The sequence below is a fragment of the Mus pahari genome, chromosome 18 (assembly GCF_900095145.1).
Source record: "Mus pahari chromosome 18, PAHARI_EIJ_v1.1, whole genome shotgun sequence".
Lineage (NCBI taxonomy): Eukaryota > Metazoa > Chordata > Mammalia > Rodentia > Muridae > Mus > Mus pahari.
The window spans coordinates 35,363,832-35,391,291 of NC_034607.1; the positions used below are offsets into that span (position 1 = coordinate 35,363,832).

The 27,460-nt window shown below is 44.2% G+C and overlaps 1 protein-coding gene and 1 long non-coding RNA gene across 2 annotated transcripts; both read left to right on the forward strand.

Annotated features, from left to right (window-relative positions):
• The first annotated feature begins 1,464 nt into the window (after positions 1-1,464).
• Positions 1,465-7,987, forward strand: Tmem200c (transmembrane protein 200C). Its single transcript, XM_021218215.2, has 2 exons — positions 1,465-1,917; positions 4,723-7,987. The coding sequence occupies exon 2, from the start codon at positions 4,820-4,822 to the stop codon at positions 6,716-6,718; it is 1,899 nt and encodes a 632-aa protein (XP_021073874.1). The 5' UTR covers positions 1,465-1,917; positions 4,723-4,819; the 3' UTR covers positions 6,719-7,987.
• A 16,190-nt stretch (positions 7,988-24,177) lies between these two features.
• LOC115062514 lies at positions 24,178-27,001 on the forward strand. The gene is made up of 4 exons (XR_003842467.1): positions 24,178-24,238; positions 25,188-25,328; positions 25,730-25,831; positions 26,871-27,001. It is a non-coding gene; the product is annotated as an uncharacterized LOC115062514 (long non-coding RNA).
• Positions 27,002-27,460: the final 459 nt, after the last annotated feature.

Consider the following 27,460-nt stretch of genomic DNA (forward strand, 5'->3'; position numbering starts at 1 on the left):
AGCTAAGATAAAGGGATGGAGTTCAGGTTGAAACCCCAATCAGAGGTCACCTTTCAAACATGCAGGTGATGGCCACCTTTAGGATTCATGTACTCTCTGTTCCCTCCCATCTCCCAACCACCTCTAGTCCCACCTCATTAATTATCATTGACCCTGTATGCTTGGCTTCTCTAATGTTCTTTTGTTCGATATATGCTCAAGATACTGTGTACCTTTAGAAAAACCCTGTGGCTAGATCTGTGGGTACCAGAGTCATCCTGCGAAACCCTGGAACAGTAAACAGCACCCACCGCAGCCGCCACTAAAAGACCCTTGCCTGGCTGCCTAATTTTAGGGAGCCTTGATTTTTATCTGCCTTTCAGCTCCTCTCTGCCTGAACCCTGGCCGTGTCATTTTAATAACTAATTGAAACCTGTCTAACTTTCTTAACACTCAGCGGGGAAATCCCATTTGAAAATTCTTTTCCCTGTCATTTCTATGTGCTTGAGAGAGAATGAAAATATGAAGATAAGAAATAGGATCTCTCTCTCTCTCTCCCTCATGTGTGCGTGTGTGTTCTTTTCTGCTTTTCAAATGACGTAGGGAGTTTGAGCAACCTCCCTACCCCCACTTCTCCTCTTTGAAGCTAACCCTGATTCCCATTCCCTAAGAACGAGTTTCTTTTGGAAGGCTTGGGTTACCCCAGAGGGTAGAGGGAGGGAACTGTAGGGCTTGCCTAAGGGAGCATCTTTCAGCCCATTCTAACCTCAGAAGAGACTCAAAGGCCCATATCCCAGGAAGCCCTTGAGGTCCCTTAAGACCAGTTACACAGCACAGTTCTGCTCAAGTGTGATAGCATTTGACAGAGGTTTATGTGAGTCCTGTGGTGAGAGCGCCTAGCTTTGTGAGCCCCCTCCGCCCAGCCCTGGCTAGGTTCACTGGGGTTACAACTTACTGTGTTCTTGGGGCATCCACGCTGCAAACTCTCAAGTGTAGGTGGGGTAGGGGGCGAGGCTATGTACACTGTAAAAAGAAAAAGAAGAAAAAGGGAGAGCAGAGGGAGGAGGGGGGCCGGAAGGAACAGAGACCTGAAAACTAATCCCTGTCTTCAGGGACAGCATCACTCAGATCCTGATGGGGGACTCCCTGGGAGGGGCTGGCGTTTCTCTGGATCCTCTTGGGTTCGGTGCTCAGACAGGTAGTTGGGGGGAAAAGAACCAAGCTGTCAGCTGAGGCTGAAGGCGGTTCAGCGGCGTCCAGCACCTTGCCTTACGCGATCGCGCCCCGACCTGGTTCAAGCACGCGGTGCAGGTGTCGCCTCCCTTGGTGCCCTTCCTGGGAAGGGGGGACAAGTCGCTGTCGAAGGGACGGACGGCAGGCTGGAGAGGAGGCGGGGGAGGGACTGGGGGTAGAGGGGGCGGGGCGGGGGGCGGGTGCCCCCCTGAGAGCCAAGCCGGGCCGGGTACCTACTGCCATCCTGCCGCAATTTCCCTGTGTCATGGCTCCGGTCTCTTAGCAACAGCCGCCAGTCCGGCCGCCTGGAGCAGCCGCCGCGGGCTCAACTCCACCCGGCGGAGCCCGGCGCGCTGCAGCCACACAAAAGAGGCGCAGGGCTGGGGAGCGCGCGGCCGCAGGGTCGGCAGTGTGAGCAGCGGGAGGGGACCGTGGCAGCGGAGGAGGCGCGCCCGAGGGAAGAAGGGCTCCAGGCGGCGCGCGGGATGCGGAGGACCTGACACTTCTTGGAAACTCTTGGAAATGGCTTCCGCCACCGCGCCTGAGGGGAGTGCGAGCCCCTGGCGCAGGTTCGTCCCCACCGGGCTGTCCAGCCGCTCTCGCTCCCGGGGCTCCGGGGCGCTGTCCCTGCGCTCCGCCGTCGGCTCGGGCTGAAAAGTTTCTCCATGGTTCTTTGTGTCTCCCGAGCTGCCCCGGTCTCCCTGGGTAAGTGAGCGATTATTGTTTGCTTAGAGTGCCTCCATTTTGAGCATTTCTGTCAATCCCCGGCCTCCGAGCGCCCTTCACTAGCCCTCCTGTCCCCGAGCCCAGGCCCCTTGGCCGGTGTTCTGAGTCAGGTGTTCTCCTGGGCGTGCTACCAGGGCTGCGCTGCCCAGAAAAGGCGAGTTGGGGATTGCCTTCACTACACCAGAGGCGGACTCGTAGCTGCTGCACTCATGTGACTAGACCAAAGCAAGGGCCAAGAGTCTCGCGGCCCTGAGGGCCAGGGTCGAGGACCTGGGTTGGGTGCAGGGCACAGCATCGCTCACAATCTGGGGCCCTAAGTCTTTGATGCCGGGCTCTATCCATCATGAGCGGAGAACTTGAATCTCTCTCTTGGAAGCAGTTGTATTTTTAGACATCTCTCATTTGATTTCCCCATCCTCCATTCCTTAACCAAGGCAGGACTCGCGCCAGGCAGCCAGTTGCGAAGGCAGACAGATCCACCGCTAAGTTTGTTTTCCTTCGTTTGGGCTAAGGAAAGCTTCAAAGGGGGGCTTTTCTGTGTCACCTGACCTCTGTCAGTATTCTGTGTCAGATCGTGATATGCTGAAGAGGAGTTCATCTTTCAAGAGAGCTGGAAGAATAATAAACTAGGGAATAATTACAAGCTATTAAACTAATTTTAAACATCTTCTGTAAACCTTGTTGAAATCTATGCCAACTTTCCTTATATTCTGCTGGATGTAAAGCTGCGTGCAGTGGAGGGCTGTAGAAGGTGCTTTCCTCCTTCACATCCAGCTCCTGGGGGCATCTCTCTTCAGAGAACCACCCTGGCTGCTGAAGCTGGCTTTGTTTCTAAAATGCCTAGACCTTAAAGTCCCTTGAAGCCAATCCAGACTTCAAGACTATTAAAGACACTGGAGCCTACAGTTCAACTAAAGCAGCGAAATTTATGTTTATACAATAAGTATAAACATGTGGCACAAGTATATTTGGTGTTTATACTTATTCTCCTGTATCTCCCAATATACTTCTCCTGTATATTTGGTGTTTATACTTACCGGTAGAGGACCTTTTTAAAAACCAGATTTTAAAGGTTTGCAGATGTGGTCTCACCATTGACTCCTCTCTAAATCATTTAGGATTTCTTTATTGAATTCCAACCAAGTTCCAAAGAGATATTGTCTCTGAAAACAATACAAAAACCTGACTGCTATTTGCTTGCCCATATGGAGAAAAGATCATAACCAGAATGATATACCAGAAGGGAATCAAGGGTCATAGCTCTTCACTTAAGCACCAATTAAAAGCGAGATTCTACCCAAATAACTTACATTTTCGAAGGGTGATCTAATCTACTACATGGACTGCCTTGAAAGGAGTGTGTGTGTGTGTGTGTGTGTGTGTGTGTGTCTGTGTGTCTGTGTGTGTCCAAAGGCCTATGGTGGTCATCTGTATCTTTAAGAGCAACATAATGCCCTTAATTTTTTTTTTAGCATCTCTGTTATAGAAGGGAACATAGAGAATGCACTCTGAAGACCCAGCAGGCCTGGAATGTTAACATTTGATAGATAACCACATATAGGCATCAGTTCTTATTCCTGCTTAGACTGTATAGCCAACAACCCAAAGAACCCCCCAGAGCTAAACCACTGTTGCCACCTCCTCTCTCTCATCCCCACCCCCACCTCCTCCCCTAAAATGACCTCCTGAGAAAGGATGGAGAAAACAGCTTTTATTTGTGGAAATGCCTTCCTATAAATCATCATTATGTAGACTGCTTTACCTAGGTAATTGCCTATTCATTTGAACACTTGGGTTCTGTAGAATATGGTTGGTATATTAATAAAGGGTCAGAAAGCTGCTGTGGTAGAATTTTCTAATATTGTCATTTTCCCACACAAGAGATAGGTATTTCTTGGGGAGAGTCCAGAGGACTTCTCATATCCCCTGATGAAATCTAGCACAAGATACCTTTAAAGGGAGTTCCTCCAGGGGAGGAGAGAAAGCCAGAAGGAAGAGCTGGGTTGCATAACAGTTACCTAAAAGGAAATATTCCATACCAAGAAGCTGTCCAGATGTTGTAAAGTGGAGATGAGAGGACAGGGAGAGCACTCTGCCTGTCTAGTGGTTCAGGATTTGAGTATCCAAGAGGCAACTTTATGGAGAGATCTGTTGTCAGTATTGAAGTGGTACCTCTAAGATTTTCTGGGCAATGAACAGTGTCAGTCATCTGAAGTCAGCCACCCTGTCCGTGCGTGTGTGGCATTTAGCTCTCATCCTGGGAAATAAATTCCTTTCTTTTTTTATACAGTAGTAACTTTCAGAACTGTTTGGTGGCTTTGGGTCCTACTTGGGCAAATTTCCTGGCTCAGAGGCCTGGCACACCAGAGGCCCCTCCTTTGAGAAACTTTTCCATTGCAGTGAGAGGTAGGGGTAGGGTATGGGGGAAAGGTTCTGACCGACCAAGAAAGTCCTCAAACATTACTTTTGAGTCCCCACATCCACAGGATTTACAAGTGTGTCAGAGCTCCCACTGGCCGCCAGCCAGGAAGCTTTCACATAGAGGTTCTTGTGGGGCATGGGGTGGGGAGAGGGGAAAGTTTTTCTCAAACTGGTTCAAACCACCTTTTTTTTTTTCCATAACACAAACCGGTCGTCTTTGGTTTGTGTACACAGCTTTGTGGGAGGGGGATGGAGACACACCTGGAGTTCCATCCAGGGGCAGGAGCAATCCTGGCACGTGGGCTCTTGCAGCTGGCCGCCAAGCCCAGCACCCTCTGACTGTGTTCCTCTACTTTGCTGCAGGAGGAGGTGACCAAGCAGCTAGTGGGCAGCTGGCGCTCCCCCCACACAAGCTCCAGCCGCAGCCCTACGGGCTAGCCTTTCATTCCACCAGTTCACCATGATCGCCACTGGTGGCCTACTGAGGATATCTGCGAGAAAGCAGGATCCTCTCAGGCCCCCGAGCCAGGTCCCTAAGCGCAAGAGGAAAGCCAAGAAGAGGCGTAAAAACGACGTGGTGGTGGTGAAAGGCAAACTGAAGTTGTGCTCCATCTCGGGGCTCATTGCCCTGTGCGGGATCCTAGTGCTGTTGGTGGGCATAGCCATGGCTGTGGTGGGCTACTGGCCAAAAGCCAACGCTGCCAACAGAGCTGGGAGCAAGCAGTTACTGCCTGTGGGCAGTAGCCATCGCATTGGAGCCGCCAGCAACAGCAGCAATGGCAACAAAAACTCAGCCAAGAGCCACTCTGGGACCCCAGGGGGTGTCAACTCCAGTTCTGTGGCTGGGCCCTGGAGTCCGCCTCCTGCAAGATCTGCAGCCACCTCCTCTTCCTCTTCCTCTTCCTCCTCCACGTCGGTGGGCTTCTTCTTCCGAATCTTCTCAGGCTACTTGCACTCAGACAAGCTAAAGGTCTTCGGGCCCCTCATCATGGGTATAGGCATCTTCCTCTTCATTTGCGCCAATGCGGTGCTCCATGAGAACAGGGACAAGAAAACCAAGATCATCAACCTGCGGGACCTCTATTCCACTGTCATCGACGTGCACAGCCTCCGCGCCAAAGATCTGGCAGCAGCAGCTGCTGCGGCCGCCGCGGCTGCGGCTTCCTCCTCCGCGGGTGCCCCCAGCTCAGCGCCCCACGGGGCAGCGCCGCTCAATGGCTTTCTCAGCTACGTGCAATCTCGAGGCCTGGAGCTGAAGCCAGGCAGCTGCGCTGGCTCTGCGGACGCATTCGGGGCTGCTGCAATGCTGGCCAGGGGCTCATGGCCCCACCCCACTGGGCTGGACGGAGGCAGCGGTGAGACTCAGGAGGCAGGGTCCCCGCCGGACCTGGCTTCATCTCCGCGCTGTCCACGGGAGCCCCCAAGTCTGACAGAGGCCGTGTACAGCATCTACCGCGAGCGCTCCAGTAGGGTTGGCCGTCGCCGGACCACAGTTGCCTCGGTGGCTGCGGCCACTGCCACTGTCACCGCGGCTGCCAGCGGCGGCAGCAGCCCGGCGCCCTGCAGCCCAACCGGGAGTTGGGGGCGCCAGAGTACCACTAGCTCCCTCGTGGGCTCCTCGCTGAGCGCCTTCGCCCTGTTGCCCTTGCAAGGGGACCGGGACAGAGTCGGGGACTCGGAGGGCGCAAGCTGCAGCTGGCATAGGTCTCCGGGGGAACGCGGCTCCCGGGATCTCCCCAGGGGAGAATTGGACCTGAGCCTGACCGACCTCCGGGGAGCCGAGGGCGGAACGCCCTGGGCTTCCTGCGAGCCGGGGGAGCCCGAGGGCGCGAAGACAGCACGCACCGCCAGGGGGCAGGGTGGCCGCTTGCCCAGGACCCGCAGGTACGCGGCCTGGCGGCGCCGCAGCACCAGTGGACTCCCGGACTACCGGGCTCCACCGTCGCCCGAGCCTCCACCCTCCTCGAGCGTAGAGAACTTGGACTCAGGCCCCTCTGGTACAGCCGCCACGCCCTCGCTCCCTGTGCTCCCCAAGGACTCGCCCCGCGTCCGGCAGGATTCCCACAGTTCTCAGTCGGATGACCAGTCCAGCAGCAATAAGGGCTACACCCCCCTGAGGGAGGCTGACACCTCTGTAGAGTCGGTCGTGGATGTGGTGGCCAGGAAAACGCTAGACTGTGAGGACGTCACAGATCCCAGTACTGAGCACAGCTCCCCTGAGGGTCCCAGTCCAGAGCCAACTAGGGCAGGGCCTCTGTGTGTGCAAAGGCAGTTTACAAACAAGGAGAAACTCCTCCTGATTTCCAGGTCTCACACCCCAGGAGTAGAAGACCCTGAACTGGAAAAGTCTTCCAACTAGGGAGGGCGGGACAGGGAAAGGAGACACACGAGTAGAGTCCCACTGGACTCTGCATTAAAAGCACCCCCCCCCCCGACTCTACCCTGATTCCCCTGTGGACAGGTCCGAGGAAACCATTCAATATCCAAAGAGCTGCAGAATGTTATCCTTGAATTACGTTCACAAGATTCCTGTAGATAACTCAAGCAATGTTTTTTTTAAAAGAAACAAAGTCGTCTTTTTACGTCCGATGGTGATTGTACGTTCGATGAAAACCAAATGTATTAAAAGATCACAATCTAGTTCAGTAGATGAAAATCCCTTAATTTTCTTAGGATCAAAATAATATATTTTTGACAGTAACTCTGTGCTTTACTCCTATGTTTTCTTTGCCCAGCCCCGCCCAGCTTCCCTCGCTCCTGTACTCTGCTGCTGACTTCATCCGTAGCTGCTTGTAAATGAATAACAAGCTTTTTATTTCTGCCCTCTTGCAGAGCCTAGAAGAGTTTGGGTCAATTCTCTTAGAATTGAACTTTCTAGGTGGAGTCAAAGCCCCAAAGCATGAGTATTCGGGAACGAGGGCTCCCTTGCCTCACCCCACGCTGATCTACAGCTGTCCAAAGGAATCTATTTTTTAAAAGGGATATTTGAATTTTGCTACCAGGGTATGTGAAGACCGAAGGGCGCCAGCAACTCCACTGGATTGTGACATTCTTAAACTTACAAGACCAAGTACACCATGCATTACTGAGTATTATCACACTTGTATGGAAAATAACATTAATATCTAAAGTCTTTTTTTTTAAATAAAAAGTTCCCAAACAGTTCAACATAATATCGCCTCATTTTGCTTGAGATCTCGTGATTCTAGAGCACAGGAAGCCCCTAACAATTTCTCTCCTAAATCCAAAATATAATATTCGCCTGTTCAGACTGTAGTTATCTTCTCCCAGAGTGACAGAGGCTCATCTGTGAAGGTGTGAGGGAGCCAGCCAACCCATTTCCAGTATGTTTTTAAGTTGAAGACAGAGGCAAGCATGTGACCCCTGTGAATTTCTCTTTTACGCAGAATGAAACTTTGAATAAATAGTATTTTTTTTCTATAATACTTGTAGTTAACCTGAAGTTTAAATTACAGGGGTGTCAGGCTTAAAAACTCCCTTCCCACCTATGATTGTTTCGCTATTTGATTTTGATTTGGGGTTCACAGTCCTGCATCTCTGGCTGACATAAGCCACACAGTCATGCTATAATAATCCTGAAATAGTTCACAACCTGTCAGCTAGCCAATTTTCAAGACCAGAAAACAAAACAATTTACAATTCTGTTCCTTCTTCTTTGGAGTGTGACCTGCGACTTCATTGCCTAAGACAAAGCCACTGCTTTTAAAGAAAACCTGGTGACAGGTGTGCTTGTATGGCTCCTTGTGCCATGCTGCAGAAGGTACATGGATTTGGGATAGAAGGAACTCACGCCATTTGCTAGCTGTGGAGCTCTTAAGGGCAGACAAATCGACCTCTGCCATCAGATCTGTAAGATAAGGTTAACAAGACCCACACAGCTCTAAAGGAAGCTACTACACAGCGGAGAGGGAGAGCAGAAGCCAGGCTTAGAGCACAGTCTCTAGTGGAGTTTCTGAAGAAATACAATTTATCACAGGGGCTATTGTCATTCAGTCTACCCTTGTGATGTATCTTCTGCCCGCTGCAGCAGCAGAAGGCCAGGCCCCACCCAGGGGCTTCTGCAATCTGGGATGGTTATTCATTATCTGCAGAAACACAGACAAATCTCTTAATCCTTTTGGGCCTCTGGTGAACGATGTAATCTCTGTGACCCCCTTCAGCTCTAAGAGCTTAACTTAAATTCAGGGTATTGGGTTTATGCTGGATACAATCTGATATTTGTACACACAACTTAGCAAAGGATATGCTCCATAAACTTCCATATAACTTTCTGTAATGAAATTTAAATGGACCTAATGTTTCCTCAAACTATACACATTAAGCTAATAACTTGAGTCTCTGGATTAATTTACTGTACTTTTCCATAAAGCAAAAGTGAGTTTCTAACAGATAAGAGACAAACAAGTACAACACCCCTCCCCCAACATTGTATCTTCATTCTACTGTTAGAGGGTACGTTGTTTAAAAGTTAACAAAAATCGGCCTGGATATTTTTTCCGTGCTGTTTCCAGCCCTCAGAAAATGTATCAAATTATAAAGTTATTCTCTCTTAGCTTAACTAAGGAGGGATGGGTAGAAAAAAAAATTCTCCTGCAAACCAGAAAATTCAGACTAAATGACTGACTGAGTGCAGTTACTGATACTGATGGGTTTATTATTTGGATCAAACGCTAATTGCCCATGTTAATTTCATATAGCGTTCCCCTGAAGTTAAATCCTTAAGCAACCTAACCTAGCTCAATATCAAGTGCTACTCTATACGTCCTGTGGTGATTCAGTCTTTCCAACTATAGAGGACAAATCTGCAATAGCAATGCTAATTTTTTTCCTTACTATGTACTGTGGGCCATGTATTTGTCTACCACCTTCCTATATAGACCAATGAACCTGTGTGGCAGCTCTGCTTCCTGTTCACAGAGAAGCAGCCTGACGTCAGAGGATGGAGCGCTTGCCCAGGGCTGTAGATCTGGTCAATTGTAAAGGTTTAACAAAGATTTATAAAGATTTAGACCTGCCTGTGAATGATGGCTTGTGATTAGAAATTCTGGACACTATTTAAATCTTTTTTTCCTTGCTTTACTTCCTATTAGATGTCCTTGCAGGGCCACTCATTTCTGCGAGGAGCCAGTCAGATAGAAAACAAATGCTTGTGCTTGAGTGCAGCAAATGACATATGTATGAATTTATGTAAGTTTTCAGAGATCTTTGGACCCAATCAGTAAGACTACTTGAAGGGACTTTCTGGACCATAGAATTCCCCACCTTTTATATATATAATAAACACAGCTTTGGAGATTTAGAAAGACCACAGCAACCTGTTCAGGGCGGAGCAGAAGTGGCAGGAGTAAGGTGCTGAGCTGTTTACAGTGACTAGCAGGTTTGTTCCCTCTCCCTTTAAATTTCTTCCCTGTACTGAGTGAGGGGTCACCACTGAACTGCTCAGACTCTCCTCTCCCTTTCCCTTGCTATACAGTAGGAATAAGAGCGGGACCTACCTCACAGGGATTAGGTACTGGCAAAATGGCTTAATCTACCTAGGAAGTGCTCATATCAGGTTTGGCACATGGGCAGTGCTGTGAATGCTTCATTAGTTTCATTTCCAACAATATCAACTGCTAAATACACTTATTTCATACGGGCTCCTTTTTTTTTTTATTCCCAGAATAATTTTAGGTTAAAAAAAAAAAATCCAATGTGTAATCAGTAGAGTACAGTGGCCCAAAGTGTGACTTCCAGGTCTTACATAACACTGCCTGGGGTTTCTCAGTCTGTTAAATAGCAATAATAATAGCATTTGACTCATAGGATTAATTATTCAAGGGAGAGCTAAATAAACTAATATACTTCAAGGACTTAGAACAATTCTTGGCACACAAAAATTTCAGTAAATGTTAAGAACTGTTATATAAGCAAAATTCAGAAAAGTAATTAGTAGTCTAAATTTATTACCCAGTTGTTAGGAACAGAGACAGATTTATTGTATAGAGAAGTCTTAATAACTTAGGTGTATTGGAGGGAATATATCTTCAGAAGCTAAACCTTGAGCAAGGATGTGAACTCCTTGTGGCACAGGACCGTGGTGTTACATAACGGTGGCCGAGTGCCCAAAACCCATCACTACATTTGGCTGCCATTTGTTCCCCAGTGCATTGACTGAAGCTGAGCACGTCCCAGAGCCCAGTGAGCTTCTGAGGTCACAGCCTGGCCATCAGAAGACCTGGGGTCAAGATCAAGCGCTTGGGTCCACACAGACGTGTCCGCTGCTGACCTTTAGTCACCATGGGTTTCTCAAAATGATGAATTTTTAATTTTTTCCAAGCTGAAGGACTTAAAGCAAAAACCCTCTTACAATATCAACATGAAATCAGTATATAAACTTGGGTTCTAATTACATGGTATTTTGCCAAGACATTAAAAAAGCTACTTCCCTCTAATTTATGAAGTAAGATCTTGTATGAATAAATGTAGCAAGATGGTGCATATTTTCCTCATTCATAACAAATAAAATGTAAACCTAGTAGTCACTGGCTTTGTTTTGTATAGAAGGAGATTTATATTTTTGGAAGTGCTAGATTCAAGGATTAAAATTCAAAGTTATGTTAAGTTATTTAACAACTACAGCTCTGAATGTGATCTGAGACTCTCTTCCTCTCTAAGGAACTTGTCTTTGAGGATTTTTGAAATCTTCAAAAGGAAGTTAATTTTTGATGGATATTGATATCATGCTTTTTAAGATTAAGCCTCCACAAGCCGGGCGTGGTGGCGCACGCCTTTAATCCCAGCACTTGGGAGGCAGAGGCAGGCAGATTTCTGAGTTCGAGGCCAGCCTGGTCTACAAAGTGAGTTCCAGGACAGCCAGGGCTACACAGAGAAACCCTGCCTCAAAATCTCAAAAACAAACAAACAAAAAAAAAAAAAAAAAAAAAAAAAAAAAAAAAAAAAAAAAAAAAAAAAAAAAAAAAAAAAAAAAAAAGAAAAGAAAAGAAAAAGATTAAGCCTCCACAAACTGGACAATATAACTACAGTCAGCTTCCTGCCATTTTCCAAAGGCAAACAAACAAACAAACAAACATATCAATCGGAGAGAACTCATCTTTACTGTGTGCCACCTGGCTATCATGATGTCAGAAAAGCGCAGGGCTAGAACTGGGTTCAGCCAGGACCGAAGCATTTCAAGAGTTACCAATCCCTCCCACCCTGGTGACATAGCATCAGGTCTGAGCTATCTCAGGAATTATCACTGACTACCACCCAGCTGATCTAGTTGCCTCCCCAGAGCCAGAGGCCTTTTTAAAGCTTCCACCATCTGAAAATGCATTGTTATTCGGTGTTAAGTGGACACCCATCCCGACCCCTTCCCTGGTGCCAGCTGTGGCTTTCTGTGACCATTAGGACATGGCCAGCCTCCATGGTCAGATAATGCACTGCACTATCAATCAGGTGTATTACTTCCATCTCGGAGCTTGTATGCAGGTGTAGCTGTGCTTCTGATCCCCTCATTGAAATTGATAGTGAGGTCTGGCAGCTACAGGAACAAGGGAACATCAGGTAGTCAGGCCCTGGTGTGAACTAGGAAAAAAAGGATCCTGTGGAGAGGCAGGAAAAGATGAAGTTAGGTGAGCACCTCTACCTCTAGAAATGATTTTATCTCAAAAAAAAAAAAAAAAAAAGATTACTTACTCTGCTTTAGGGGTGAGATGTTGTTTTGCACAGACAGGAGTCGTGGAGTGAAGATATGAAGCTGTTTCTATTCCTTAGAAAACATCCTTACAGAAAATACATGACTAGACATATGTGGGTGTTCCGCAGCGTTTAAGGAACACAGTGTAACATAGTGCTGTCAATATGAACACATTTGATAGAAGTAACCTGATTCCGTCCACTAGTTGAAAAAAAAGAGCACGGGACCTCACTCCCAAGCTGTTGTTTGGAGACTGGAGACTCAAGGAGGATTTTAAACTAACGTAACTTACAGAGGAAGAAAACCTGGAGTTATCATCTATCCCTCATCGACAGCAAACAGGGACACAATCCGACTTTGTTCTACTGCCAGCCTTGAGTCTTTCTTTGCTTTGTGAACCTGTTTCCCATCCAATTTTGTAGAAACACAATCTTAATCTGAAAACAAAACAAAACAAAAATCTGTAGGAACAACTGGGGGGCCTCAATCCTTTTGGGGGGGGGTAAACATATACATTGTTTTCAGCCCTGCTTAAATGTATCCTGGATTGCTTTGGGGGATGTTGGTCCTCACTGTGCTACTCTGAGAAGATAGATGGAAATGAAAGGTACAATGAAAGATTAGCTCCTACCACCTACGACAACTTAGTCGGATCCTTTTTGAGACAGGCAATTTCAATATAATGTTAAATCGCACAAAATAGGAATGTGGGCCTTCTTCCTGAATCTTGATTAATGCAGAGAGGTCCTATAGGGGAAAAGTGTCAACCAGTCTGAAAAATGGCAGAACACTGTGCTATAGTAGATTATTATAAGGCCCGTTCAGATTTCTTTTCCTCGTTTTCTCTACATGAAAGACACAGTGGCATGTTCATTTTAGAAAAAACAAACAAACAAACAAACACTTTTGCCTCTATATTTATAGATGTAGATAAATAGATATCTCAAGTATATATAGCAGACATGTATTTTAAACTGGAATCAAAGTGACCTAGATATGAAAACACCCTAAGTATTAATTCCCCACATTAGATATTCAATGAGTCCATTTATAATTGGCTTCTACTAATGGGGCTTAGCAGCATCAATTGGCCTAACCTTAACAAGCCACATCCTTAAGCTGCCTTAACGAACAAGAAGGATTTTGTTGAGTTGTGTGTGGCTTGAGAATTACACTGAATTTTTTAAAAAAATTAAATTTTGAAATCGTTTTTTCCTCGGTGCATGTATAATGTGGTAAAACTGGGAAAGGATCTCTCACTCGCCACAGTTGGTGTCATTTCCAGCTTGGGGCTGGGAAATACCAAGTTTGCTCAAGTGCTGTGACACAGCACCCGGGCTGGGGACAGGGCCCACTTGGGGCTGCCCCATCAGGCTGCAGAGTCTAGGCATGCTAGCTGATGTATTTCTATGGCTTTCTAAATAGTTTTCCCAGCCTTGTTCATGTCAAAAGAAAAGATACATTTTGTTAACGGCGAACAGTGCGTTGCTGCTTTCTCTCACATGCATATATTCTTAGCAAAATGAAAGCTTATTTATAACCCAAACATCCTTCCGCAAATGAATCTTCTTTGTGGCCTAGCAGCAGACGATGCCTTTTGGTTTCTAAAGAGCCAGTAATTTAGGGTTAGCCATTGAAAAGCGATTCTTCCAGAACAATGCAGTAAACACAGGGCTTAGTACTTCGTTTACCTGAAAGCTGCAAGAAGAGATATAAAGCCAAAAATTACTTTTCCGACACAAATACTGCCAGTGTAAAGAAAAGTGTCTTAGTTTCTGTGTGTAGGAATTCTCCATATAATTACTTAGTTCTTTGTGACCTTTTTAGTGCATTGGACAGACAAGCAAAAACTAAATGGTGCTTATTCTTTTTGTAAATTCATGAACACGAGACTTGTGAAGGCATTCCCAATTTCAGATAAAATCCAATAGGTAATACCAATTAAAGTTTTACTGTCAGAGTCACTGATAACTTTTTTTTTTTTTTGAAGGGCTACAGTTATTGGCCAGAGGTTTAAAACTTAGAAATGGTGACTATTACTGAACTTGATAGCAGCATCCTGAATGATGTCTGTTAACAGACAGAATCCTCATGAAGGCTAGGAAGACAGCAGGGACTGAGCTGATGATTAAATGCTAATCCCTCTGCTTATGTAACCACAAGGCTCCAAGTGTTAAGAGCACTCAACATGACTTGAGAGTGTTTATTGGATCGGGCTGTTTCTCCCACTTATATTCTTAATTTCATTTCGGCTCCATGCCTGAGAACATTTCTTGATTTATGAGTCTTGTCCAGAATGACCTCTGTAGAAAAACAGTATTATATTAATACTAATAAGATAAAAGAGACCAAAGAGTAACTTAGGAAAGCTGTAAATAACATGGATAGATAGATAGATAGATAGATAGATAGATAGATAGATAGATAGATAGATAGATAGATTCTGCAGCCTGATAAAGCAGCCCCAAGTGGGCCCTGTCCCCAGCCTGGGTGCTGTCTCACAGCACTTGAGCAAACAGTATTTCTCAGCATATATATATATATATATATATATATATATATATATATATATATATCCATGTTATAAACAGCTTTCCTAAGTTAGATATATATCTTAATAATAATACATTGACCAGCTACTTACTGTCTGCTGATGTAGATCCAAATCACGATTAAAGTTCATGTCCTCAACATTCTCAGAGCGACTTCCTTCTGTTTTTACAGTATCCTCTGACTAAGTCAGAAGTGTGGTGATAAATGTCTTCCACTATCTGAAACAAAAGCCAGCCTTGATTAAGTCAATGGCAATTAAACCTAACACTTAACAAATAAATTGGATAGAGCATCTGGCTAGCCTTTAAGTTTAAATCATCTTCAATGGAAGTATCAAATTATAGTAAAACAAAAGACCTCAAATGGTATAAACAGAGGAAAAAAAAGCTTACTTCAGGCTTCGTTGGAGCCACAAGCTAAAATAATACAAGCTGATGTGTGGCAACTTTTAACCCAGCACAATTTTAGAAAATCTAATGGTTTCGTAAAATATGGCATGCCTTAAAATGTTAATTAAATTGATTTACATAATGGGTTGATATATATAATTACTTAGCCATGCTACCATGGTCTTTTGGAAAGAAATTTAAAATTCCACTCGTGAGAAAGGCTGTACTGAATGATAAACTCGGGAATGGAGGCTTGGATAAGCAGTCTTTCCCAGTCACCAAAAAACGAGGTGACAGACAAGTGTCTCAGGCTATCTCACTCATTGATTTTAGTCCCATGGGTTAGAAAGCCCATGTTTAGCAGCAATAAGAGTTTGAACTCTCAATGGCTCCTCTGTGGCCCAACATCTGCTAGGAGATAAAATTTGGACTTGGATCTCGGAATAATCCAACCCTGTGTCTTTTGATTGGTATCCACTCTTTACCACCTTGAAGACTGCTGAAAGAGACAATGGTTGAGAAGTACCATGGCACACACTGAAATCTAGAATTTATCAGAAGGTCTGATGCTGAGGAGTGTCGGGTACTGATTAGGCCTTGGCCTGGACTTGTAGAGTTGGGAATCGAGCCACAGAAAACAACACAGGAAGGATTCCAAGGATTTTGAGTTGCAATGGTCGTGGGGTAGGGTCCTGTTCACGCATGCATGCTGTGAATGGGCCACTGGAATGTGAAACATGCCTTGAGTTCTGCAAGTGCAGGTACTTTAGAGATGAAGTCGCACAGCGTAGTGATGAAAGTTTCGCTTCGTGCCCTTGGTGGGACTGGCAGGGGCTTCTGTGCCAGAGTTAGTAGCTTGAAGGAAATCGACAAATCCCAAAACATAAATATGCATCGTTGGGTGACAGCCCACGCTTGAGAATGAACCTGACTTCATGTGTACTGCCAAAAGCACACACAGGAAGACTGATGACAGATTCAATAGTTCCTATATTGCATTTTGCTTTTATAACAAATGGCTTATATTTTCATTATACCTATTTACAGTGAATATTACAGTCATAAATGGAAACCCATGTGCTTCAGAGGCTCTGGACTTCAACACAAAGACTAATAAGACAAGAGGTTGAGAAGAAAAAAAAATGAGAGTACTAAACAAGCATCATGAGCACTGGAATTAGCTTTAAACTAGATTTGCATAATTAAATTTAAATACAATAGGGCTAACTCATTCTGTAACTAAGATCCTCAATTTGCATATACAGGATCCCTCATATACAGAAATGATCAAAATAATTCCCGAAGGGGTTGTATTTGCTCTCAGGGTTACTGATTTTTGTGAATTGGGGGCTTGATTTTTATGACAAGAGCTTGCTCTCACTGAGAAACCCAGGCTGGCCTCCAAAGGCAACCTGTCACAGCTTCCCAAGTGCTGGGACTACTGCTATGATCCGCCACTCTCTGATACAATCCACCATGCTGAGGGTATTCTTAAGGGAGGATTTGCCAGTGTCTAAAGATCTCAGAGTGGAACCAGATGTTCACACACCTGGAATGAAATAGATTTCCCCTGCCTTGCTCTTCAGCACTAGTTTCTCCCTGACAACCAAAGCAAGTTTAACCCTGCCCGCAAAATTAGCAAATCAAATACAGCAGCACTGGTTGCCCCACACTGAATTATGCCTTTGGAAAAATCATTTAAATGTATCATTAGTATTTACTTCCATCCTGGGTCGCTTCAGCCACAGTAAATGGTTTAAGACAAAGTCTATTGGCATGAAAACGTTGGTAATTTCACCACTGACAAAGAACAAATAGATTAATTTATATTAAAAAAACATCTACCTTGTTTAATCTTTCCTGAGCATCTGAACTGGCCGTTGCCCAATCTTTCTTCATTGAGTTGGGACACTAAATCTCCAGTAAGCAAGCAATTCAAAAGCGTATTGAATTGAAGAGTATTTGAAATATACCGACACCTCGTTTTCAGACTGATTTCTGTAAAATCGCTTTCTTATGCTTTTATCCCTAAATGACTAGTTGTCTTATTTTATTATTTTTGATATTTGGAGTTTGTTCACACTTTCTGATTTCCCTGCCTCTCTCTCCCCCTACTGGTGAGTAGGTGAAAACACAGCTTAACATGGAAAAAAAAAATACCTGTTTCAATGAGTTGCAAGCTTCCTCCACTATTTTTATTATTATGATTACTATTATTGCAAAATGAGACTTAAATAATCAAATGTGACTCCTTTCTCCATTATTTATAGCAACAATAAAGACTCTATGAAGTTATCTGTGTAGCTAGGCCACATCGTGGGAGCATGGATAGATAGCCTTTGTAAGATTTTGCCAATTTCTCTTAACTACAAATACTAACTCCAGCTTTATGTTCCCCCACTGTTCCTCTTATTTGTCCACTTTAAACAACACACATTTATCATAAACATTATGGGTTTTATACCTAAGATTTAAGAATGAATATATTGTGCCAGGCAGATTGCCCAGTCAGTAAAGTGCTTGCCCCATAATCATAACAAAGACCTGAGTCTGATCCCCAGAACCCTAATACCTAATGTTGGTGCCAGTGGTGTGCATATGTACCCCAGATCCAAAGATACAAAGGTCTCTGGGCCTGCTGGACAGTCGGTGTGACCCAGTAGGCAAACTCCATCACACTAAAGGATCCAAAGCAGATGAACCGAGTTCCCGAGGATGGCAACTGTGCTTGTCCTCCACCCTCACATACACGAACACATCCATGCACATACACTAGTATACTATGGGCTCCTGCACCTACACATACATAAGGACTCAGTTTTAATGAATGATCTTATTAACTGGCCGTACACCTTAGCCTTGAAATGGTCAATATATTCAAGTGAGGGGCACTGCTACACAGTAGCAGTTCTAGTATGTGGCATTTATAAAGAAAGGATAGTTGTCATTAAGAATATACATTTTTCAAAGCAGATGCAGTTAGAAAAGGAAAAAAAACAACAGAACAAAAATACCAAAACAAAACAAAAAAGTTTACAAAGCACATAGAGTCCTGTGTTGTGTGAGCATGGGGCCAGACCTGCAGTGCGGTGGATGCTCCCAGTGACACGGATTTAGCCTGTCCCATCAGGTGTCATTTGAAAACTGCTTCCTGGTTAGGAGTGGGACTTTATTGTCTGTTGTAGTTTCTTTTTTCTTTTCCTGCCAATTTTCTTTTCTTTTCTTTTCTTTTGGGGAGAGAGAGAGAGAGAGAGAGAGAGAGAGAGAGAGAGAGAGAGAGAGATCCTAAAAATATTTTCAAAAGAATCTACATTTTTAACTCGGGAAATAGATGAGGAGCCCTACCTGAGAAGATTTTTCAAAGAATAAATGTTATAAATCACACCATACCTGTTCTGTTGTCTGGCATGAATGTGCTCATAAAATGTCACCAATTTAGTACTGTTAGCCAATGAGGTCATTATAACCACTGTCCACTGTGGTCATATTGTTAGCTAATGAGGTCATTATAACCACTGTCCACAGTGTACTGTTTCTGCACAGCTCTGACCTCCACAGGTCAACCCTGAGTGTACAGTGAAAGAGTTGGGGCTCTGTCAGTTCATGTGGGGCCACTAGTCAGAAAAATGGCAGCTACGGAGACAAGAAAACCTGGTCCCCGCGTACCTCAGAATCCACGTCTTCATAGCTCGTCCAGTGGCCTTCCTGATTTTGCTTCTATCTTCTGCAAGTAGCTTTTGGTTTTGCTTCATTTTGTTTGTTTGTTTTGCCAAAGTCTAATTCAGAGTCTTACAGATCCATATATTCTGAGAAAATAAGTCCAGCGAAACCAAGGTGGCATAATCTGAATAAACAAACCAAAAAAAGAATCAGAGCCCATGTCAACTTGTCGCCTACATGCACCCCTTAAACCCTACTTAATTTTCATAGGAAAGTGTGGTAACATCATGCTGAACAGGGCGGGACTCTTGTACACATGAAACATGGCAACATTGTATAAAGAGGAAAGGCTGCTCTATTCTTGAAGGATGCATCCTTTCATAGCTGAGTCCCACCCAATTCTCTGCTAGGAGAGAGAAAAATAAAGAAAAAGAAGATTCCATATTCCATTGTCCCCTTCACTTTAGCATGTTCATTGCCTGCTTGTTATTATGTTTCTGGTTGGTAACCCAAGCCTTGTTCTCAAAAGGCATATCCCAGGAGCCATCTCGCTCAAAACTATGGAGGTGATTTACCTTTTCATTACAGAGCTGGGGAAATTACCCACACTCTGTAGTAGCGATTCCCCTACTAGTAAGAGCTAACAGTTCTATGGTAGCTTCCTTCTTTGTCTGTAGGGTCTGAATGGATAATTCACAAGGCCAATAGCAATCTCTCCCATATCCATACCTGGTCCCAGCGTACCTGAGTATGTTGATGGGAACATGCTAGTGCTAGTCATTTGAAAGCAAAATGCTTCTGACTAAAGATATAGAAGAGATCACATTTTCTAGTCAACAGCTTGAGTAGGTGTATCAGCTATCAGGATGCTCCAGGGCCCCACACTGTAGCTACCACTAGGGAAATTTACATTACTAAGTCATTGCGATAATAGTAAGAGGAGCTTTGCACATTTATCCCCCTTGGTTATTGGATATCAAGGCTGGCCAGGGGAGAAAGATCAACATATCCTGGCTGGAAATTCTAGGAAGGGACCATTTGTAGAGCTCGTTGCTTCAGCTTCCATAGTGTGACCCTACAGCTACAGTTGTCCATCCCGTAGTTCTATGTGGCCAGCTGTTCTGTTGACAGAAATCAGTGAATTTTATAAATATGAGCCCACTGGCAAATGGTATAGAGCACCATGATGTTGAAAATCCAATCAGAAGTCCCCAGGTGGTGGTTTTGTGTAGAGGCTGCATTTAAGGCAAGGAAGACAAGCAAGCCTGTGATCAGTGGGAAAGCTGAGCCTGCCCATCCCATGACAGAAGCCACCCACTGTCGCCACCTGCTGCAGGCTCACACCATTCGTGACCCATTGGGAAGAGCTGTGGACAAGGAATGACTGAAATGCAGAAACTGAGTCATTTGCCTGCATGGAAATGAACTTCTCTCCTGGGGCTGTCTCTTGGTAAGATGTAATGTGACACAGAAACATCATTATATTCTGTGCATGTTCCAATTGACTGGTATACATTAAATAAGTGATAAATGCAGAGGTACAACTCCAGTCATCTCTCATTTCAGGCAAACAGAACAACTGTTGCACTGTTTGAAGTCCCACCACAGTAAATGTCCCTTCATCAGCATCCCTTGGGTCACCTTGGAGTCAGGATACTTTTCTGTCTCCCCCAACCTTTAAGCAGTACCAGTGTGTTGTCCAGAAGCAGGCCAGAGTTTTTCTCAGTCATTAACTGGGTCATAGGAACTTTATGGAGGTGTGACAGTGTATGCTGACCCTATCAAATGAAAGGAAATAGCTTTTGGCTAAAAGTCACAGGGAAACATTTGTCAATAGCTGCAGATAGGCAGGCTGCTGGAGAATTGCTAGCTAGAACCAACCTTTATTTTTGTTAGGATACATGCAATGGCATTTCATTTTCTGGTAGCAGTTATGACGTGATTAGAAGTATATATTTTCCAGAATAATCTTGAAGACAAGTGGCAAGAACTTTCTGTTGTTATCAATAATAATATACCAAGTCAAAAAATAGCTTAAAATCGCTTATTTAAAAACTCTCCTTTAGTATTCTTAAAACTTGAAAAGCATTTATATAATCTATAAGTAGGAAGGAATTGTAGAAATAAGAATTACATAGTAGCTAGGTGTGATAAAACAGGCCTATAGTCTGAGATACTTCAGAAGATGGCAAGTCCAAGGTCTGCCTTGGCTATAAAGTAGCTGGGGTAAACATATGAAACTTAGTGAGACCCTGTCAGGAAATAGGGATATAAACTAGCCTGTGGATACCTGGGAACAGGACTGAGGATGAGGGATGAGAGGCAACGGATCACAAGATGAATCCTAGGAGATCAGACTCTGGAGACCAGCATCAGGTTGCAGATCTAAGTTTATTGCCCAGAACATAAGCTTCTATACAGTGTTTGAGCCAATCCCAAGCTCCCAAATCCTCAGCCAATTTTATCTTGCCACGCCATCACTGCGTCCCAATGAAAGCCTTACCTGATGAGGTAACTCAGAATGTGTGTGTGTGTGTGTGTGTGTGTGTGTGTGTGTGTGTGTGTGTGTGTGTGTTTGGGGGTGGGGGACATATCACCAGTTAGGACTTCCATGAAGACTGAAGCATCCACTGCCCTGGTCTTGACTCCCTTTTGCTGTCTCATCTGTATTCTGGGAGCCACCTTAGATCTAGCGCCTTATTCTCCACCCCACTTTTCCCTTCACTGGGTTCACTCCACATGGATGTAGTTCAGTGGCAAAGCATTAACTTAGCATTTACCAGAAGTTAGCTCCCAGTACTGAAGAAAAAAATTTACAGCAAAGAAGGTGTGGTTTGTTCTCAGAGATTACAAATTATTAGATGGAGTCATTTCTGTGTATCTCATTTTTTTTTTTTACTTTCTTTCTTTGTGACATGATTACACAGATAGAGAGCAAATCCATACAGAGAGGCACTGCCTCACCTTGCAGTCTGTCAACTGAAGAATACAAGACAAGAATGTAGACATTTTAGCATGAAGGGGGAAACAGGTGAGGTTTGGTATAAATGACAGCCAGCGATCACCTCCATGTCTTATTCCTTCCCTTGACCTTGTTCTGAAATGCTATGACCACAGATCATTTTCTTTGATCTATTAACTTGACAGTTTAAAAATATATCTCTTCATAACAACATTTTTGAATAGCCAAAAGGTAGATAACTGAAGTGTCTGTAGACAGAGGTATGGATGAACAACCGATGGTAGAGTATAATCCAACATTTCAGAAGGGGATTTGGTTTGAGCTACAACATGGGTAAACCTTTAGGATGTATGTGCTCTGTGGCATTGACCAGTCACAAGAAGGACAGGTGCTGAATGACTCAGACAAGATTAGATCAAGCATATCTGCAAGGGCGGTAAATGGATTAGGGGTGAGTGGTAGCTGGTGAAGATGGAATGGGGGAAGGTTAATAAAATGGATTTGGAATTCTAGCTGAGGATGCTGGAAATGCTATCAAGACCGGTGTTAGGGTTGAACAGTAAAACTGTGCTCAGCATCACGGGGCTGTTGATGCAGTAAATTCTATGCTAGGCATAGAAAATTTCACCTCAATTTTAAGAATGATCAAGGCTTGCTAAGCAAAGGTCTCTTTCAAATGAATTAAGCCTGATATACCCTGTTAAGTACTTGAGTACTGGAGTGGGAGTCGTGACTGAAGTGACAAAAGTGAAGGTTGTCAATCCAGGGCAGTGACCACTGACCCCAAGTGAGCACCTTAATGTGGGTGACAAGGTTTAGCAATGTGTTTAATTCCTCAGAGGCTATCCACAGAATCTTGGGAAGTACAATGGGTAGAAAGTATTTTTTGAAAACCACTAGAGACCACTTGACATGTGCACCCTTATGAATACTGTTAACAGCAGGCACAGTGTCTGCTAGATGCCATATCTGATTTAAATTCTCAATGATAAATTATCAGTCTATAGGTGAACTCCAACACATGCTTGCAAAGCTTTAAATGTAAGTATGGGGAACCAGCACCCAGGAGTCTTTGATGGTAAATCATGTAGTCAACTGCAGTCCCTAAAGGAAGGTCTGAAAGTCTTGCCACAGAAGTGCTAGAAGCTACACTTGTTTCAGGTTCCTAGGATACTAATCCTCCTCCTCCTCCTCCTCCTCCTCCTCCTGCTGCTGCTGCTGCTGCTGCTGCTGCTGATGATGATGATGATGATGATGATGATGATGATGCTGTTGTTGGAAAAAACAGCACTACCACCCAGTTCCCAACTTCCTTGATTTCACTCTATTTCTCTTTTGCTTGTTAGTGAAGGACATTGAGCTATAATTGAAAAGCGTTAGATCACTGATGGCTCCCTTGCTGTGTGCTTACAGGCGTGCCCCTCTTCTTCACACTGCCTGTGAAGTTCAGTGAAGGGAGAGAGAAGAAAGGGACAGCCACCACTCTTCACAATACCTACTTAACACAACTACTTGACAAATTGATTCTACTCTCTCTTAGCAAATACTTTCATAATTGACTGAGACATTTTGAGAAAAAAATACTTTACAAGTTATAATCAATAGTCACTCAAATAGAAAGTGATATAATGAAGTTCTTACAGAGCACAATGCACTGAAAAGTCCCTTTAATTTCACTGTAATGGGATTCATCTCTTGTAGGCATTTCTTGTCACCCACTGTAAGTTCACTACTTCTAAGTGGAGGAATACATGCTCAGCCTGTATTGAATGATGATCATTAACTTACAGCCCACTGTAATAGACACATACTTCCCTTTCCTTTGAGAATTTCCAGGGATATTGATATTCATAAAGAAAAAAGAAAGAGTTAATAAAGTGTGGATGATGTAGCCTTCTGTGTTCCATATTTCATGGTTTCTGATGCAATAACAAGGCATACTCTAGGGCTGGAGATCAAGTTTAGTTGGTAGAGTACAACTTAAAATATGCACAGCCCTTAATCTGATCATCAACACCATGTTGTGGTGGTGCATGTTGTAACAGCTAAGTGATGTAGAGTAACAAGTATCTATTAGTTACATTGTAACAAGAATTCTATTAGCTACATTGTAACAGGAATTAGAAGTGATGGCAGATGGTCTAAAAGTATACTGGAGAAGGTTCACAGGTCACCAGCAGATTCCATGCCATTGTATTTGTATAAAAAAGGAATAGCATGACTTTGGAATTTGGTATCTGTAGAGGTCCTGAAAGCTGTCCCTTGTACTGAGAGACATTTTACATTATTATTGACTATTAGCCATAAAATGAAGCTCTTGTCCGTTGCAGCATTTAAAGCTATCTCCTTACTGGTTGTAGCTGGTTTCTTCTGCAGCTTCATTTGAAAAAAAAATTCATCTTAGTAAGATACCACAGATGATTCTCTTTAGCCTAGCACCTGCCTCACCTTACTTAAAATCAGGAATTGTATAAAGATGATCAGACCTGGCATTAGAGAAGTGAAATCATTCATGATTTGTTTTCTTTTCTTCCAGTCCCCTCCAAGATTGATTCCAAAGCTATAGGCCCCTGGACCAGGACACCAATGTTCCCTGGGGAATGTATTAGAAAGGTAATCTCAGGTCCTATTCTAAGTTTACTAGCAATACACAGGAAATGGGGCCAGAAACTTGTGTCTCCAGCAACTTCATAAAAACTCCCAGGCAACTCTGGTGCATGCTCAGTCACTAGCCTTGGCCAGCCATCTTTTAAATATATGATGCTTTGGAGTCCAGAGGGCTCCATCAAGGAACAGGAGGAAGTCCTGAGAGACTGTCATAAGAGCGCTCCTCTTTTAAGGCTCCTTGAACCCATTACAATGACTCGTGCAAAACAGAGACCTACATGAATGGCAGGATGCTGAGGGACCCATTGGTCACAGGATCCTGCAGATCAAGACATACTTTACGTCACAGCCCTGTGGGTAGTTCTCTTCCCAACAATTACATCACCCTGAGCATGCAGACACAAAGCAATACGTTTCTAGTGTGCTAGCCTTTTCAGCCTGACACAGCCAAGCACCACTATCTGTGTTGCAACAGAAATGTCCTTTCTCGTTGCTCCAGAGGCCAGATGACAAGAGAGCAAGGATCTAAACAAAGTGATTTCCCCAGTGATTTCTCAGTGTCTCTCAGGTGGCTGTGGTTTCAAGTGTCCTCACAAGGTCTGCATGCTGTGCCACCACCCCCAGATCTCTTCCTTCTGTCAAGGTGCTAGTGGCTTAGGAGGCCCCGTTTCCCTTGCTAACCTTTATAAGACTGCTGCATTCGGAGAGACTGGGAGTCGGGACTTCAACCTCCACAAGCAAAAATTCAGTGTTTGCACTGAGAAAGAGCTGAGTTCTTTCAGAGAAGCCTTCCACTAGCTCTGTTGCCTGCACATTGCAGCCCCTAGAATCTTCCCTGTCCACCTGATGCACCCAGAGAAATTAAGTGAGGCCCCGGGAAGACAAGGTTGGGAACTGTGGACCATCTTTAGCTAAGCAAGTCACTTCTCTCTGGATTCTTGTTTTCATTCTACAGTATAGCACACAGCTCTCATCCGAGTCACCTGTGCAAGAAGTGTACCTGTGCTCACTTCCTTTGTCTCCAAGAACAGAGAGCAAACCCACATTCCTGGACACTTCTCAGGGGTCCTGCTTGCTGCAGTAAACATTCTGTGAGGTAAGTGTTGCCCATCTTCTCTTCCTTGGAAACACACTTCTCTCCGTGTTCGCTTGAGGCTCCGCCTCGCTCCATGTTTGCGTGGGGTTCTGCCTCTCTCTGTCTCCATATTATCACTTTACCTGTGGATATTATAGGGTTACTGTGTTAGTTATCTCAGATCACGTTGACAAAATGCCTGGGAGGAGGAACTGTAAAGAGGAAGGGTTTATTCTGGAGTATGGTTTTCTGGAGCACTGTTCCAGCATGGTGGGAATGCATGCATGGTGCTGGAGATCTGCAGTCTGGCTTGCTTTATCTTGCCAGCACATGGGATGCAGAGGGAGGGCTCTAGTAGAATCAGTGGGCAGGTTAGCTAACCATCAATGTCTACTCCCTAGTAACCCATTTTATCTATCTAGGTCCTACTTCCTAAAGATTCTACAACCTCTCCGAACAACTCCACCAAGGGCAGACATTTACATTCAATTCCCAGCAAAGTCATCGTCTTGTTAGAGCCCCTGGTAAGGATTTTCATGTTGATATGTCATCATTCTGTGGAACAACTGTCTTCCTGGCTAAAAGTTGGTACGCTATGAAACATTTCCATCTGGGAAGAGGAGAAGTTCATACAATGTAGTAGGCTCAGATTCTCATGTCATGCAAACATCTGAGTCGTGCAGCTTTTGAAAAGTATCTCTTAACCCTTTCAGCATTAAATAGATACACGAGAGATCCAATGTGGCCTCTGATATCAAGTGTCATGGAGGTGAATGACATGTGGGTACAGTGTATAACTCCTGAGAAGGCAAAGAGTATTATTTAGAATCTGAGTATGCTCTCGCCCCTCAAATTAATATGATACTAAAAGCAAAGCTTTCAATCACTTACAAGTTTTTTTTGAAAACAAAGGTATTATAGACTAATATTGAAGGACAGTTATCAAGATTCATATGGTTAGGATGACAAACCTAGATCAAAGGGTAGCTCTAGGTAACAGAGAAGAGCTGATGAGGGGGTGAAGAAGAGAGAATGAGAAAAACAAAAAAACAAAAAAACAAAGCAAAACCACTTAGCAGGCTTCAAAAAGAAGCTCCTATTTGCTTTAACTATTTCCATAGCTGCTACATTTCCGCTGAGTCGTGATTATTTATAGACAACCAGAAGTCTTTTCCATGTGTAGGTTCCAATTAAATTCTGGCAGTGCTTCATCAGAACCACAGAGGCAGTGTGGATACTGCTATGTTAGCATTACACATATTTAGTGAAACCAGGAAACAGCACCCGAAGCTTGGGTTTTGTTTTGTTTTTTTGTTTGTTTGTTTGTTTTGCTCAATGAAAAATAAATATTGGGAACCTTTTATTGATAAAGAAAGCTGTGAAAGAGGCCGAATAGGAGACTCAGAACCATGACAGTCTTTGTGACAGCTCTCACAGTTGGCCTCCATGTGTGCCCAGCTCCTCAAGCAGGAAGTGCCACCCAGATGTTATGTTCCTGCTTTGTTGAGGGGGAAAAAAAAAAGGTCTTTTCTGTGGGCTATGAATTTTCTCTGCTTCTCACAGCTCAGTGATTTCTGGCAACATCAAAGAAATGATACAACAAATGGGATGCTCTCTGAACATAAAGATGCTGGATCCTTCCGTCTCTTTTAGGAAATAATGTTGTCAGCAACACCTCTCAGTCGAGATTACCATCACCACAAACAACCCTAGCCCTCTGAAGAAGAACTGGCTGTTACTGCATGGGCAGAGATGGCACTGCCAACCCAGAACATACTTGGCATTTAAAAACATTAAAATCTCCCTTTATTTTGTAATGATTGCCGCATCTCAGGTATTTGTAGAAAGGCACAATGAAGAACTCGATGAAAAACCACCCATGCTTGGAAGGGATAACTGCTTAAAGAATAAAAGGTACTCAGAATAAAGTCACAGGAAATGTGACTACACAAAAGAAGCCCACAAACCACTCGACTTTGTACTGTCAAAGGTGTGAGTGAACAAAAAGAACACATCAAAACTCAGCAAGTGTCAGTGAGATGGCTCTGGGCAGAAGTCCCTGCCTCCAGGCCTGATGACTTGGTCTTGATCCTTGGGACCTGTATGGTGGGAGAAGAGAAACCTCCACACGTGGGCTGTAGCACACCCCCAAC